This window comes from Tachyglossus aculeatus, chromosome 9 (assembly GCF_015852505.1).
Source record: "Tachyglossus aculeatus isolate mTacAcu1 chromosome 9, mTacAcu1.pri, whole genome shotgun sequence".
NCBI classification, from domain to species: domain Eukaryota; kingdom Metazoa; phylum Chordata; class Mammalia; order Monotremata; family Tachyglossidae; genus Tachyglossus; species Tachyglossus aculeatus.
Window position 1 is genome coordinate 21,460,987 of NC_052074.1, and position 15,785 is coordinate 21,476,771.

At 47.1% G+C, this 15,785-nt stretch overlaps 2 protein-coding genes across 4 annotated transcripts in view; both read left to right on the top strand.

Annotated features, from left to right (window-relative positions):
* Nucleotides 1-2,831: 2,831 nt before the first annotated feature.
* LOC119932304 (protein PET117 homolog, mitochondrial) lies at nt 2,832-9,801 on the top strand. Of its 2 annotated transcripts, XM_038751417.1 has the most exons (3): nt 2,832-2,981; nt 9,358-9,513; nt 9,723-9,801. In XM_038751417.1, the coding sequence occupies exons 1-2, from the start codon at nt 2,886-2,888 to the stop codon at nt 9,508-9,510; spliced, it is 249 nt and encodes an 82-aa protein (XP_038607345.1). In that variant the 5' UTR covers nt 2,832-2,885; the 3' UTR covers nt 9,511-9,513; nt 9,723-9,801. The 2 variants fall into 2 exon arrangements, with proteins under 2 accessions (XP_038607345.1, XP_038607344.1); XM_038751416.1 differs by lacking the exon at nt 9,723-9,801 and having other exon boundaries at nt 9,358-9,523.
* Nucleotides 9,756-15,785, top strand: part of KAT14 (lysine acetyltransferase 14) — a 38,234-nt gene continuing 32,204 nt past the window's right edge. For both annotated transcript variants that reach the window (XR_005452300.1, XM_038751412.1), the window contains exons 1-2: nt 9,756-10,034; nt 13,934-14,052. Coding sequence is in view for 1 of the 2 variants with exons in the window: in XM_038751412.1 (XP_038607340.1) it covers nt 9,779-10,034; nt 13,934-14,052 (375 nt within the window). In the remaining variant the exon portion in view is untranslated. The remainder of the gene's footprint in view (nt 10,035-13,933; nt 14,053-15,785) is intronic.

Consider the following 15,785-nt stretch of genomic DNA (forward strand, 5'->3'; position numbering starts at 1 on the left):
ATTGAGTGCTTACCCGTGTGCTGAGCACTGCACTAAGTGCTTGGGAGAGTACAGTGTAACAATAAAGACACATTCCCTTCCGTTCCTTCAGATTATTAGAAATGATGCTTTTTTTTTTCCACCCACCTCAACATATTGAAGTCAACAAAGCCAAAATAGTAAAGAAGCTCCACCAGCTCCTTGTAGGTTGAGGAATACTCTCAAACTGGAGATAGGCTTTAACAAAGATTTGGGGACACTTTTCTCCATGGAGGTGGCTGCCCATTTTGAAGCCTAGTGAGAGGACGAAGATCTATTCTCAATCAATCAATCAATCGTATTTATTGAGCGCTTACTGTGTGCACAGCACTGTACTAAGCGCTTGGGAAGTACAAGTTGGCAACATATAGAGATTGGCCCTACCCAACCGTGGGCTCACAGTCCAGAAGGTGGGCTCACAGTCTATTCTTAAATGAGAAGCAGCGTGGCTCCGTGGAAAGAGTGCGGGCTCGGGAGTCAGAGGTTGTGGGTTCTAATCCCGGCTCTGGCACTTATCAGTTGTGTGACTTCGGGCAAGACACTTAACTTCTCCGGGCCTCAGTTACCCATCTGTAAAATGGGGATTAAGACTGTGAGCCCCACGAGGGACAACCTGATCAACTTGTATCTAACCCAGCACTTAGAACAGTGCTTTGCACATAGTAAGCGTTTAACAAATACCATTATTATTATTATTACCCCAGCACTTAGAATAGTGCTTGGCACATAGTAAGTGCTTAACAAACACGATTATTATTATTATAAATCCCTCCAAGGAATGGGAGCTCCTGAGAGTAGGAGGAGCAGCACAGGAGCGTCACAGGCAAGATTTTGCTTATGACTTTTTAGATTTGTACTTCCCAAGCGCTTAGTACAGTGCTCTGCACACAGTAAGTGCTCAATATAAACGATGGAATGAATGAATTCTCATTCATCTGTCCTGGCACACATATGGCCCCGGGGGGCTAAGGACACTAATGTGGGGAGAGACAGGTCCTGGCTCAGGAGCAGGTGGGGGACTAGTCATCTAGACTGTGAGCCCATTGTTGGGTAGGGACCCTCTCTATATGTTGCCGATTTGTACTTTCCAAGCGCTTAGTCCAGTGCTCTGCACACAGTAGGCTCTCAATAAATACGATTGAATGAATGAATGGGGGTCCAAATGAGAGCCCGGGCCATTTACCCCCATCATAATTGATTGGTTGATTGATCATAAAGAAGCAGCGTGGCTCAGTGGAAAGAGCCCGGGTTTGGGAGTCAGAGGTCATGGGTTCTAATCCCGGCACTGCCACTTTTTCATTCATTCATTCAACCGTATTTATTGAGTGCTTACTGTGTGCAGAGCACTGTACTAAGCGCTTGGGAAGTCCAAGTTGGCAACATATAGAGACGGCCCCTACCCAACAGTGGGCTCACAGTTTAGAAGTCTAGTCTAGTCTTATTAGCTGTGTGACTTTGGGCCAGTCACTTCACTTCTCTGGGCCTCAGTTCCCTCATCTGTAAAATGGGGATGAAGACTGTGAGCCCCACGTGGGGCAACCTGGTGACTTTATATCCCCCACCCCAGCGCTTAGAACAGTGTTTGGCACTTATTCCCAAGCGCTTAGTACAGTGCTCCGCACACAGTAAGCGCTCAATAAATACGATTGGATGAACGAATGAATGGAGACCGTCTCTATATGTTGCCAACTTCGACTTCCCAAGCGCTTAGTCCAGTGCTCTGCACACAGTAAGCGCTCAATAAATACGATAGATGATGATATATGTTTGTACATATTTATTACTCCATTTATTTTACTTAAACATATCTCTTCTATTTCTTTTATTTTGTTGGTATGTTTGGTTTTGTTCTGTCTCCCCCTTTTAGACTGTGAGCCCGCTGTTGGGTAGGGACCGTCTCTAGATGTCGCCAACTTGGACTTCCCAAGCGCTTAGTACAGTGCTCTGCACACAGTAAGCGCTCAATAAATACGATTGATGATGATGATGATGATGATTAAGCGCTTAGCAATACCGGAATTATTATTATTATTGGAGAAGCAGCATGGCTCAGTGGAAAGAGCCCGGGCTTTGGAGTCAGAGGTCATGGGTTCGAATCCCGGCTCTGCCACATGTCTGCTGTGTGACATTGGGCAAGTCACTTCACTTCTCTGAGCCTCAGTTCCCTCATCTGTAAAATGGGGATGAAGACTGTGAGCCCCCCGTGGGACAACCTGATCACTTTGTACCCCCCCAGCGCTTAGAACAGTGCTTTGCACATAGTAAGCGCTTAACAAATGCCAACATTATTATTATTATTCTAGAGTGGGAGAGGCCCAGCCCCCTCCACCACCCCCATCTTACCTCCTTCCCTTCCCCACAGCACCTGTATAGATGTAGACATGCCTGTACATATTCATTACTCTATTTATTCATTTATTTATTTTACTTGTACACATCTATTCCATTTATTTTATATTGTTAGTATGTTTGGTTCTGTTCTCTGTCTCCCCCTTTCAGACTGTGAGCCCACTGTTGGGTAGATGTGGCCATCTTGTACTTCCCAAGCGCTTAGTGCAGTGCTCTGCGCACAGCAGGCGCTCAATAAATGCGATTGATTGATTGATTGATTGATTGACTGATCCGTCCCTCGGCTTTCGATCGCTTCTGCCTGAAGCGCTGGTTGGAGGGCGACGGGGCATCAGTGCGCTCGGCGGGCCGGGGCTGCGGGCGCGCGCACGCGCGCGCCGCTCCCGTCCCGCGGCCGCGCGCACGCACGCACGCACGCCAAACCGTCCTCCGCTCCCGTCCCGCGGCCGCGCGCACGCACGCACGCACGCACGCCCGGCGCGCCGGCTGGTCCTCCTCCATCCCGCCGGCGAGGAGGGATGTCGAGGGGCTCCAAGGCGGTGCTGGGGCTGTCCGTCGTCCTGACGGTCGCCACGGTGACCGGCGTGCACCTGCGCCAGAGGCAGGACCGGCAGGTCGGTGGCACGTGACTTTGCCCGCCGGGTCCCCCGGGGGGGGTGTGTGCCTGCTCTGCGCATGCGCCCCTCCCCGCCGGGAACCCCGGGGGAGGGCGCCCGCTCTGCGCATGCGCACACCCCCAGCACACGGGCGCGCGCCGTCCCCTCAGACGGCCCACCCCCTCCATCTTTCCACCCTATTTCATTCATTCGTATTGATTGAGCGCTTACTATGTGCAGAGCACTGTACTAAGCGCTTGGAAAGTACAGTTTTCTCTTGTGGCCACTCCTGGGCCTTCCTCTATCTCCCTTCTCCTCATTCATTCCTTCAGTCGTATTGATTGAGCGCTTACTATGTGCAGAGCACTGTACTAAGCGCTTGGAAAGTACACTTTTCTTTCCTGGCCACTCCTGGGCCTTCCTCAGTCTCTCTTCTCCTCATTCAGTCGTATTAACTGAGCGCTTACTATGTGCAGAGCACTGTACTAAGCGCTTGGAAAGTACACTTTTCTCTCCTGGCCACTCCTGGGCCTTCCTCAGTCTCTCTTCTCCTCATTCAGTCGTATTAACTGAGCGCTTACTGTGTGCTGAACACTGTACTAAGCACTTGAACAGTACAGTTTTCACTCGTGGCCACTCCTGGGCCTTCCTCAATCTCTCTTCTCCCCATTCATTCATATTTAGTGAGCTCTTACTATGTGCAGAGCACTGTACTAAGCGCTTGGAAGCCTTCCTCGATCTCTCTTCTCCCCATTCACTCAATCGTATTTGCCGAGCACTGTACTAAGCGCTTGAAAAGTACATTTTTGTCTCCTGGCCACTCCTGGGCCTTCCTCTATCTGTCTTCTCCTCATTCATTCATTCCATCGTATTGATTGAGTGCTTACTATGTGCAGAGCACTGTACTAAGCGCTTGGAAAGTACAGTTTTCTCTTGTGGCCACTCCTGGGCCTTCCTCTATCTCCCTTCTCCTCATTCATTCCTTCAGTCGTATTGATTGAGCGCTTACTATGTGCAGAGCACTGTACTAAGCGCTTGGAAAGTACAGTTTTCTCTTGTGGCCACTCCTGGGCCTTCCTCTATCTCCCTTCTCCTCATTCATTCCTTCAGTCGTATTGATTGAGCGCTTACTATGTGCAGAGCACTGTACTAAGCCCTTGGAAAGTACAGTTTTCTCTTGTGGCCACTCCTGGGCCTTCCTCTGTCTCTCTTCTCCTCATTCATTCCTTCAGTTGTATTGATTGAGCGCTTGCTGTGTGCAGAGCACTGTACTAAGCGCTTGGAAGCCTTCCTCAACCTCTCTTCTCCTCATTCATTCCTTCAATCGTATTGATTGAGCACTTACTGTGTGCTGAGCACTGTACTAAGCGCTTGAAAAGTACACTTTTCTCTCCTGGCCATTCCTGGGCCTTCCTCTATCTCTCTTCTCCTCATTCATTCCTTCAGTCGTATTGTTTGAGCGCTTACTATGTGCAGAACACTGTACTAAGCGCTTGGAAAGTACAGTTTTCTCTTGTGGCCACCCCGGGCCTTCCTGTCTCTCTTCTCCTCATTCATTCCTCTAGTCGTATTGATTGAGCGCTTAGTATGTGCAGAGCACTGTACTAAGCGCTTGAAAAGTACACTTTTCTCTCCTGGCCACTCCTGGGCCTTCCTCTATCTCTCTTCTCCTCATTCATTCATTCCATCGTATTGATTGAGCGCTTACTGTGTGCTGAGCACTGTACTAAGCACTTGGAAAGTACAGTTTTCTCTTGTGGCCACTCCTGGGCCTTCCTCTATCACTCTTCTCCTCATTCATTCCTTCAGTCGTATTGATTGAGCGCTTGCTGTGTGCAGAGCACTGTACTAAGCGCTTGGAAGCCTTCCTCAACCTCTCTTCTCCTCATTCATTCCTTCGATTGTATTGATTGAGTGCTTACTGTGTGCTGAGCACTGTACTAAGCGCTTGGAAAGTACAGTTTTCTCCTGTGGCCACTCCTGGGCCTTCCTCTATCTCTCTTCTCCTCATTCATTCCTTCAGTCGTATTGATTGAGCGCTTACTATGTCCAGAGCACTGTACTAAGCGCTTGGAAAGTACAGTTTTCTCTTGAGGCCACTCCTGGGCCTTCCTCTATCTCCCTTCTCCTCATTCATTCCTTCAATCGTATTGATTGAGCGCTTACTGTGTGCTGAGCACTGTACTAAGCACTTGGAAAGTACAGTTTTCTCTTGTGGCTACTCCTGGGCCTTCCTCTGTCACTCTTCTCCTCATTCATTCCTTCAGTCGTATTGATTGAGTGCTTGCTGTGTGCAGAGCACTGTACTAAGCGCTTGGAAGCCTTCCTCAACCTCTCTTCTCCTCATTCATTCCTTCAATCGTATTGATTGAGCGCTTACTGTGTGCTGAGCACTGTACTAAGCACTTGGAAAGTACAGTTTTCTCTTTTGGCCACTCCTGGGCCTTCCTCTATCTCTCTTCTCCTCATTCATTCCTTCAGTCGTATTGTTTGAGCGCTTACTATGTGCAGAACATTGTACTAAGCGCTTGGAAAGTACAGTTTTCTCTTGTGGCCACCCCGGGCCTTCCTGTCTCTCTTCTCCTCATTCATTCCTCTAGTCGTATTGATTGAGCGCTTAGTATGTGCAGAGCACTGTACTAAGCGCTTGAAAAGTACACTTTTCTCTCCTGGCCACTCCTGGGCCTTCCTCTATCTCTCTTCTCCTCATTCATTCATTCCATCGTATTGATTGAGCACTTACTGTGTGCTGAGCACTGTACTAAGCACTTGGAAAGTACAGTTTTCTCTTGTGGCCACTCCCTCGGCCTTCCTCTATCACTCTTCTCCTCATTCATTCCTTCAGTCGTATTGATTGAGCGCTTGCTGTGTGCAGAGCACTGTACTAAGCGCTTGGAAGCCTTCCTCGACCTCTCTTCTCCTCATTCATTCCTTCAATCGTATTGATTGAGCGCTTACTGTGTGCTGAGCACTGTACTAAGCGCTTGGAAAAGTACAGTTTTCTCCTGTGGCCACTCCTGGGCCTTCCTCTATCACTCTTCTCCTCATTCATTCCTTCAGTCGTATTGATTGAGCGCTTACTATGTCCAGAGCACTGTACTAAGCGCTTGGAAAGTACAGTTTTCTCTTGAGGCCACTCCTGGGCCTTCCTCTATCACTCTTCTCCTCATTCATTCCTTCAATCATATTGATTGAGCACTTACTGTGTGCTGAGCACTGTACTAAGCGCTTGGAAAGTACAGTTTTCTCTTGTGGCCACTCCTGGGCCTTCCTCTATCACTCTTCTCCTCATTCATTCCTTCAGTCGTATTGATTGAGCGCTTGCTGTGTGCAGAGCACTGTACTAAGCACTTGGAAGCCTTCCTCAACCTCTCTTCTCCTCATTCATTCCTTCAATTGTATTGATTGAGCGCTTACTGTGTGCTGAGCACTGTACTAAGCGCTTGGAAAGTACAGTTTTCTCTTTTGGCCACTCCTGGGCCTTCCTCTATCTTCTCATTCATTCCTTCAGTTGTATTGATTGAGCGCTTACTATGTGCAGAGCACTGTACTAAGCGCTTGGAAAGTACAATTTTCTCTTGTGGCCACTCCTGGGCCTTCCTCAATCTTTCTCCCCATTCATTCATTCGTATTTATTGAGCGATTGCAAGCCTTCCTCAACCTCTCTTCTCCTCATTCATTCATTCAGTCGTATTGATTGAGCACTTACTGTGTGCTGAGCACTGTACTAAGTGCTTGAAAAGTACACTTTTCTCTTCTGGCCACTCCTGGGCCCTCCTCAACCTGTCTTCTCCCCATTCACTCATTCAATCATATTTATTGAGCACTTACTATGTGCAGAGCACTGTACTAAGCGCTTGGAAGCCTACCTCAATCTCTCTTCTCCCCATTCACTCATTCAATCGTATTGACTGTGTGCTGAGCACTGTACTAAGTGCTTGAAAAGTACACTTTTCTCTCCTGGCCACTCCTGGGCCTTCCTCAATCTCTCTTCTCCCCATTCACTCATCCAGTCATATTGATTGAGCGCTTACTGTGTGTCCTGAGCACTGTACTAAGCGCTTGGAAAGTACACTTTTCTCTTCTGGCCATTCCTGGGCCTTCCTCAATTTCTCTCCTCCCCATTCACTCGTTCAATGGTATTGACTGAGTGCTTACTGTGTGCTGAGCACTGTACTAAGCGCTTGAAAAGTACACTTTTCTCTCCTGGCCACTCCTGGGCCTTCCTAAATCTCTCTTCTCATTCATTCATTCGTATTGATTGAGCGCTTACTGTGTGCTGAGCACTGTACTAAGCTCTTGGAAAGTACAATTTTCTCTCCTGGTCACGCCTGGGCCTTCCTCAATCTCTCTTCCCCATTCACTCATTCAATCATATTGACTGAGCGCTTACTGTGTACTGAGCCCTATACTAAGCGCTTGGAAAGTACAATTTTCTCTTCTGGCCACTCCCTCGGCCTTCCTCAACCTCTCTTCTACGCATTCATTCACTCAATCGTATTCATTGAGCGCTTACTGTGCGCAAAGCACTGGACTAAGCGCTTAGAAAGTACAATTTTCTCTTCTGGCCACTCCCTGAGCCTTCCTCAACCTCTCTTCTCCTCATTCATTCAATCATATTAATTGAGCGTTTACTGTGTGCCGAGCACTGTACTAAGTGCTTGGAAAGTACAATTTTTTGTTCTGGCCACTCCCTCGGCCTTCCTCAATCTCTCTTCTACCCATTCATTAATTCAGTCGTATTTATTGAGCGCTTACCGTGTGCCGAACACTGTACTAAATGCTTGGGAAGTATAATTTTCTCTTCTGGCCACGCCTGGGCCTTCCTCCCCATTCATTCATTCAGTTGTAATTGTTGAGCGCTAACTAATAATAGTGATGGCATTTGTTAAGCGCTTACTATGTGCTGAGCACTGTTCTAAGCTCTGGGGTAGATACGAGGTGATCAGGTTGTCCCACGGAGGGCTCACAGTCTTAATCCCCATTTTACAGATGAGGTCACTGAGTCACAGAGAAGTCAAGTGGCTTGCCCAGAGTCACACAGCTGATCAGTGGCGGAGCCGGGATTGGAACCCACGACCCCTGACTCCCAAGCCCGGGCTCTTGCCACTGAGCCACGCTGCTTCTCTGTGTGCAGAGCACTGTACTAAGCGCTTGGAAAGTACAATTTTCTCTTCTGGCCACTCCTGGGCCTTCTTCAACCTCTCTTTTTCCCAATCAGTGGTATCCAGTCAATCAATCAATCTGCATCAATAACAGCCTGACCTAGTGGAAAGAGCTCGTGCCTAGGAGTCAGAGGTCCTGGGTTCTAATCCCGCCTCCACCAGATTCATTCAGTTGTATTTATTGAGAGCCTACTATGTGCAGAGCACCGTACTAAGCGCTTGGGAAGTACAGATCAGCAACCTATAGAGACATGTCTGCTGTGTGACCTGGGGCAAGTCACTTCACTTCTCAGTGCCTCAGTTCCCTCATCTGTAAAATGGGAGTTCAGACTGTGAGACCCCTGTAGGACAGGGGCTGTGTCCAACCTGATTACCATGTGCTTAGAACAGTGTTTGGCACATGGTGCGTGCTTAACAAGTACCACAATTATAACTATTGATCGCTTACTATGTGCAGAGCGCCTGGGAGAGAACAATTCAACAGGATTGACTGACACGTTCCCAGCCCACAGTGAGTTTACTTAGTCCGTATTCCTTCCCCACCCTGGGATTCGGCATCTGGAGAGACTCCATCCTCTCTGTCTCCAATCATTCGCCTAAATCCCGGGAGTAATAATAATAATATTAATAATCGTGGTATTTGCTAAGTGCTTACCGTGTGCCAGGCACTGTACTACGCACTGGGGTGGATACAAGCAAATCAGATTGGACACAGTCCCTGGCTCATGTAGGGCTCACAATCTCTATCCCCATTTTACAGATAAGGTCACTGAGGCACCTAGAAGTGAAGTGGCTTGCCCAGGGTCCCCCAGCAGACAAGTGGCAGAATTGGAATTAGAATCCACAACCCTCTGAGTCCCAGGCCTGTGCTGTAGCCATATTGCCATGCTGCTTCACAGTCCCAGCTCTGCAATTTGCCTGTTGTGGGACCTTGGGCAAGCCACTTCTTTGTGCCTCAGTTTCCTCTTCTGTAAAATGGGGGTTAAGACTGTTAGCCCCAGGTGGGACAGTGTGATTACCTTGCATCTGCCCTGGTGCTCAGAACAGTGCTTGGCACATAGTAAGCACTTAACAAGCACCATCATTGCAATTATTATTATTATTATCATTATTATTATTATTGTTACTGAGCAGACCCCCACCATGTCCCTGCCCCCAACTTACCCGACTCCCCCAACCCAGCTCACCCACCAACTTATATGACATCTCAATGGTTTCTTTCATTTCAGAGGCTTCGAAACGGCGTCATCAGAGACATCGAAAGGCAAAATCGGAAAAAAGAAAACATCCGTCTTCTGGAAGAGCAAATTGTTCTGACTAAACATTTTGAAGCAGAGAGAGACAGGGTGCCACTGGCAAATGGGTCTCAAAAAACAAATTAAGAGGTGAAAATTAAACCTGAATGACATAGTGGGGGGGTTTTGTTTTTTGTGTGGCCAAGTGTTCCCCAGATTTAACCTAGGTTTCCCCTTAAATATGTTTGTATGAAAGGTATTGACGGTTAGAATACTTAAAAATTATCTGAGTGGATATGTCGGTGAAAGACCACTCTCAAGTAGGTTCATCCGTGCTTCTCCCCGTTTTCGTACCTTAGTAAGTAGCGTTTCAAATCCTGGGTGACCAGTTCCATGGACTTCAGAAGGCAGAAGGATGGACAATAGCATTCACATGAGGGCCCTGATGAGTCGGCACGATGATGAAGCAACTAGAACATCCACGTCGGAAGGCTTGGAGGAGGGTGAGGTGGAAGGCGAGACCCTCCTGATAGTCGAGTCGGAAGACCAAGCATCCGTGGATTTATCTCATGATCAGAGCGGGGACTCCCTCAACAGCGACGAAGGGGACTCCTCTTGGATGGAGGAGTTGTCCTACTTCTGCGAGAAGTGCCAAAAATGGATACCAGCCAGTAAGAACCTTCCATTTCTTTATTTGCGGTGCCCGTTTCTTCTTTCCTAAGTTAATTTAGTTTGTCATTCTGCCAGGGGACGGGGAATAGCCTTTAACGGAAAAATTTTTTTGTTTGCTTTTTAGGGGGGGTATTTGTTAAGGGTATACTGTAGGCCAGGCACTGCTTAGAAGCAGCATGGCCTAGTGGATAGAGCTCAGGCCTGAGAGTCAGAAGGACCTGGGTTCTAATTCTGGCTCCACCACACGTCTGCTTTGTGACCTCGGGCAAGTCATTTGACTTCCCTGTGCCTCAGTTTCCTCATCTGTAAAACGGGGATTGAGACTGTGAGCCCTATGTGGGACAGGGACTGTGTCCAGCTGATTATCTCTCTTCCCTCCCTTCCCTCCTCCTTCCCCATCTCCTTCCTTCCTCCTTTCCCATTTCCTTCCCTCCTCCTTTCCTTTCTCCTTCCCTCCTCCTTCCCATCTCCTTCCCTCCTCCTTTCCCTTCTCCTTCCTTCCTCTTTTCCCTTCTCCTTCCTTCCTCCTTCCCCATCTCCTTCCCTCCTCCTTTCCCTTCTCCTTCCTTCCTCCTTTCCCTTCTCCTTCCTTCCTCCTTTCCCACCTCCTTCCCTCCTCCTTTCCCATCTCCTTCCCTCCTCCTTTCCCATCTCCTTCCCTCCTTCTTTCCCATCTCCTTCCCTCCTCCTTTCCCATCTCCTTCCCTCCTCCTTTCCCTTTCTCCTTCCCTCCTCCTTTCCCTTTCTCCTTCCCTCCTCCTTTCCCATCTCCTTCCCTCCTCCTTTCCCATCTCTTTCCCTCCTCCTTTCCCATCTCCTTCCCTCCTTTCAAGAGCTTTGGATTCAGAGGTCATGGGTTCAAATCCCAGCTCCGCCAATTGTTAGCTGTGTGACTTTGGGCAAGTCACTTCACTTCTCTGGGCCTCAGTTACCTCATCTGTAAAATGGGGATTAAAGACTGTGAGCCCCCCCGTGGGACAACCTGATCACCTTGTACCCTCCCCAGCGCTTAGAACAGTGCTTTGCACATAGTAAGCACTTAATAAATGTCATTATTATTATTATTATTATTATTACCTTGTGTCTACCCCAGCACTTAGAATAGTGCTTGACACCTAGTAAGCGTTTAAAAAAAATACCATGATTACTAAGTGCTGGTACAGGTACAAGATAATCAGATCGGGCATAGACCACATCCCCCATGGGGCTTACGGTATTAATCCCCAATTTACAGATGAGGGAAATGAAGCCCAGAGAAGCTAAGTGACTTGTCCAGGGTTATATAGCAAACAAATGGTGGAGCCAGGATTAGAATCCAGAAAGAAAGTGTTCTTTTTCTAACACTTAATTGATCGCACAACGTACGCAAAGAATCAAACCATTTTATTATGGCCAAAGTTCAAATGCCCTCTGTGGGTGGAAATATTTTCTACTATGTTGAAGTGATTGGATCTCATGGTAGTTTATACGTTTTAAGTAAATGTAGTCCATATGAGTACGTGGCTCCATGCATATTGAAGAATCAGCCACTTTTCCTGAGATAGAAAAACCTCTTCGCATGAAAAAGGCTGCCGTGCCTACTCATGGTGAAATCCTTGGGAAAGGGGGCAGGGATGTATGCTTGGCTCCCAAAGGGAGTGTTTGGGCCACGATTCAGCCATTGCTGCTTTTGGGTTTGAGTTGCTGCTTTTCATAGTTAAGAATGGTCCTGACTCCTTTCTCCTCTTCTTTTTCCCCCAAACCTTCCTCACCGTTCCTGCTCCTCAGGAGGAGTTGGAGGGATCAGAGTACGTTAAGATCGCTGTCCTAGAAGGCACCCAACCTGGCTTCTAATCATACCTCTGCCACCTGCCTGCTGTGTGACTTGGGGCAACTCATTTGACTTCTCTGAGGGCCAGTTTTCTCATGTGTAAAATGAGGATTCAATGCCTGTTTTCCCTCTTAATGGGACAGGGACTGTCCAGCCTGATTATCTTGTATTTACCCTAGTGCTGAGTACAGTGCTTGGCACAGAGTCGGTGTTGGGGGCCAGGGCCAGCTCCGAGCCCAGTTGTGCACAGTTTTTAGACTGTGAGGGTAGGGACTGTCCCTATAGGTTGCCAATTTGTACTTCCCAAGCGCTTAGTACAGTGCTCTGCACATAGTAAGCGCTCAATAAATACGATTGATGATGATGATGTGCCCTCCGTGGGGGTGGCGACCGTACGGTGAGTATAAGCACACTGAGGCTCCCATGTGTGTTGGGGCCTGGCTCCCTCTTACTCTTGGTTTCAGCGTCCGTCTGTCTCCTTTTTCTGCTGCTTCTCCCTGCCAACTTGGTCTTCTCTCCCTCTCTCCATGGAAGCCGCACTCACAACGTAGTAGCTACGGGAAATTAATAGAGGTTGTTTTATTCTCCAGCTTCTCCTTTTGTTCTAAATAGTAATCTGTTGGGCTGAAAATAACTTGCCATGATTAGGAATCCGCAGCTATCAAGAAAGGAGTCACTCTGAGCAAAAGGTTTGTAAGGAATGAGTGAAGAAGAGGTTAAAGAGAAAACAGTGTTAGGCTTTACAAACACTAAGCATGACAGAGGAGACCCTTTTTGTGTTCACAGTGTGGCTGGGGTTGTGGGTCTTGTGTTGGCCTTTTCAGCCACACATGCAAGTATAGATTAATTTCACCCTCAGGAGGGTCTACTTATATGGGTAACCCTATATATTCTTTGTATGAATGTATATTTGCATAAGTAACCCGTCCATGGGAAAATAAAATAGAAATTTCCAAACTTAAGTCTATGTGCTAAATTTTTTCCCGATTCTATTTCATCGGCCTGGGAATTACAGAGATTGTGCCTAGATAAGAGTGGACCTACGAGAAATCCAGTCTTTGCATCAATCTGGCTGATTCCTTTTTCCAAATCTTCTCCAGCCAAACAACAGTCTCCCAATACAATGGAACTGGGTTGTTCAGTGGGCGGTGCAAGAGGTTGAATAGCTCAGGAGAGGGGAGAGGAAAACGTTATCCCTTTTTATTTAAATGGTTTTCTCTGGATGACGAGATATATTATTGTTTTATAAATGCTTATCGCTAACGATGTTGCTTAGCAAATAGTAAAAAAAGGCAATAAATAATAATTTTGCTAAATAGAAAACTGTTTACCACTTTGGCAGGGCCACAGATTGGGGCCCTTGTTGCCTCTGACATAATTGGAGATTTGGCGGTGGGGTTTGAGGAGGGTGTGGAGGATTAAAGCCTCGGTCTCTTAGTCTCTGCCTGCTCAATGTGGTCAGAGGCCAGGCCTGTTGGGAAGAGTCCCTGACAGCCTCAGTTCGGATGGTGGTCTCTCCTCTGTCCTCTGTTCGTGTCCAGGGTAATCCATGAGCCCGGCTGGAGGATAAGGTGGGGGGCAGTCAGAATGCCAAGAGGCAGGTGCTCGGCTGAACCCTGGACCACCTTCCCTGAGTAGAGAGAGAGAAAGAGGGAGCATCGCTAGTAGTGAAAATGCCAGATGTAAATGTCCCTGCTAGGGAACAGACCAGATGCCTCCATTATCTCTTCTGTAAAATGGGGATTGAGACTGTGAGCTCCACATGGGACAGGGACTGTGTCCAACTCGATTTGCTTGTTTCCACTCCAGCACTTCGTACAGTGCCTAGCACAGAGTAAGTGCTTAACAGATACCAACATTATTATTTTTATTATTTTACGAGAACCAGAACCATTTTCTCCACTGCTTTCGGGCTTGCTGGGCAGGAGAAAATGAAAATGAGCAAACAGAAGGAAAGTATAACTGTGTTCCAGGAAAGAAGAAGGTGGCCTGCTCAGGGTTTAAAATATGGTCCAAACTTTGGGAAAAAAAAAAAAAAGGCAAACTAAACTGTTTTTTTGTTTTCTGTTTTTTTCTTCTCTGCTTTAGGTCAGCTTAGGGAACAACTCAGCTACCTCAAGGGTGATAACTTCTTCCGGTTTACTTGCTCAGATTGCTCCGAAGATGGTAAAGAGCAGTTTGAAAGGCTGAAGCTGACGTGGCAGCAGGTAAATAAAAATCTCCATCGCAGAATAATGACGACGTCACCGAGTGTAGTGTTTCCTTGGGCCGGTAACGAGGGTCAAACCCAGAGTTGTTTGCCGACACCGTTTCTTAAGAAAAACTTGTAATTAGAGCTGGTGATGGGGACAGGTGAGGTGGAGGAGTGCTGAAGGAGCTAAACACTTTCCTCCCAGAGCATGCAGCCTTTTTCCATTAGATTTTTTTATTTTAGAATGAGGCAGGGTGAGCCAGGGGAGAGGGAAGGAGATGGGGAGGCATGTGGAGGCAGGGGTGTGCATCCTAGGAAGACCTACCTAATCACTCAGCCGGTGGCATTTGCTGAGCATTTTGTGCAAAGAACTCTACTAAGCACTTGGGAGAGCACAGCAGAGTTAGTAGATATGATCCCTGCCCTCAAAGAGCTTGCAAGCCAAACTGAAAGTGTCTAGCTCACATCACTCTGTCACCAAAGCAGACCTGGACCCCTACCAGTCCCTGAGTGGACCGAGGAAAATCTGAATTGTGAGCCAGAGCTGGCAGCAGGAATGGGAGGAAGGGAGAAGGGGCTGTCCTTGCTTCCTCCTGTCCAGTGGAGCAAGGGCAGCCCTCAGTGAACTGTTTGTAACCTGAGCACTGGCTCTCTGACGTGCCTCTCGAAAACGGGCTCTTGGCCAAGATTCCTTAGTGACAAATTAAAATCTCTAAAAGGTAGTTTTTTCCCCGTGATACGCTCTTCACTTTGTCATTAGATCACGATAAACAAAGAGTCTCTGTAGGAAAGGAGTTCTTGTTTTTGAATTTGAGTTGAGTGATTTGTGAAAATCTCAAGCATAAAATTCCTCTCACATATAATACTGAGCTTTCTGCTGGTCAGAGAATTGGGGAAATTACATCATTTCCAGGTGAAAGTCAAGCCGGCCAAAAGTAAGTTCCAAAAAACTAAGCTAAAAGTTACGTTCTAAAAGTCAAGAATGTCATCGTTTGCTTATGTCCCAATACGGTTAATAACCTCGTCTGCATTCCTTTGTTGTGAGTCATTCTAGTAGTTGTCACCCAGCGAGATCCATTAAAATGCTGTCTACCTTAACCACAATAATCACACTCAGTTGTTTTGTTCTTCAGGGCACTATAACAAATCATGAAAATTAAACTTTCAGTTGTTACTTATTGCATCATCTCGATTTACATATGGTTGTTCTTAGTATTCAATGATAATGCAACTGTTCGTTCAGTTTTTCTTTGGGCATCGAGGGATGGGTGTGTGTGTGGGGAATGTGTGTGTGTTTGCTTAAAGGCCCTTCATTGTGGAGCCTACTGTTCTCACTACCAAACACACTGCACACACAAAGGTTGTGTTTAACTGCTGTTGTTAACTCTCAATTAATCAATCAATCAATCGTATTTATTGAGTGCTTACTATGTGCAGAGCACTGTACTAAGCGCTTGGGAAGTACAAATTGGCAACACATAGAGACAGTCCCTACCCAACAGTGGGCTCACAGTCTAAAAGGGGGAGACAGAGAACAGAACCAAACATACCAACAAAATAAAATAAATAGGATAGAAATGTACAAGTAAAATAAATAAATAAATAAATAAAAATAGGGTAATAAATATGTAATCAATTCTCAATTGCTAGTTGTTAACACCAGAAGGCATCCCCTTTGGCACTTCTCACAGAACCCCAAGAAAGAAGTACATATGTGAGCTGTGAAGACTGCACCTCTAGCAGGTCTGG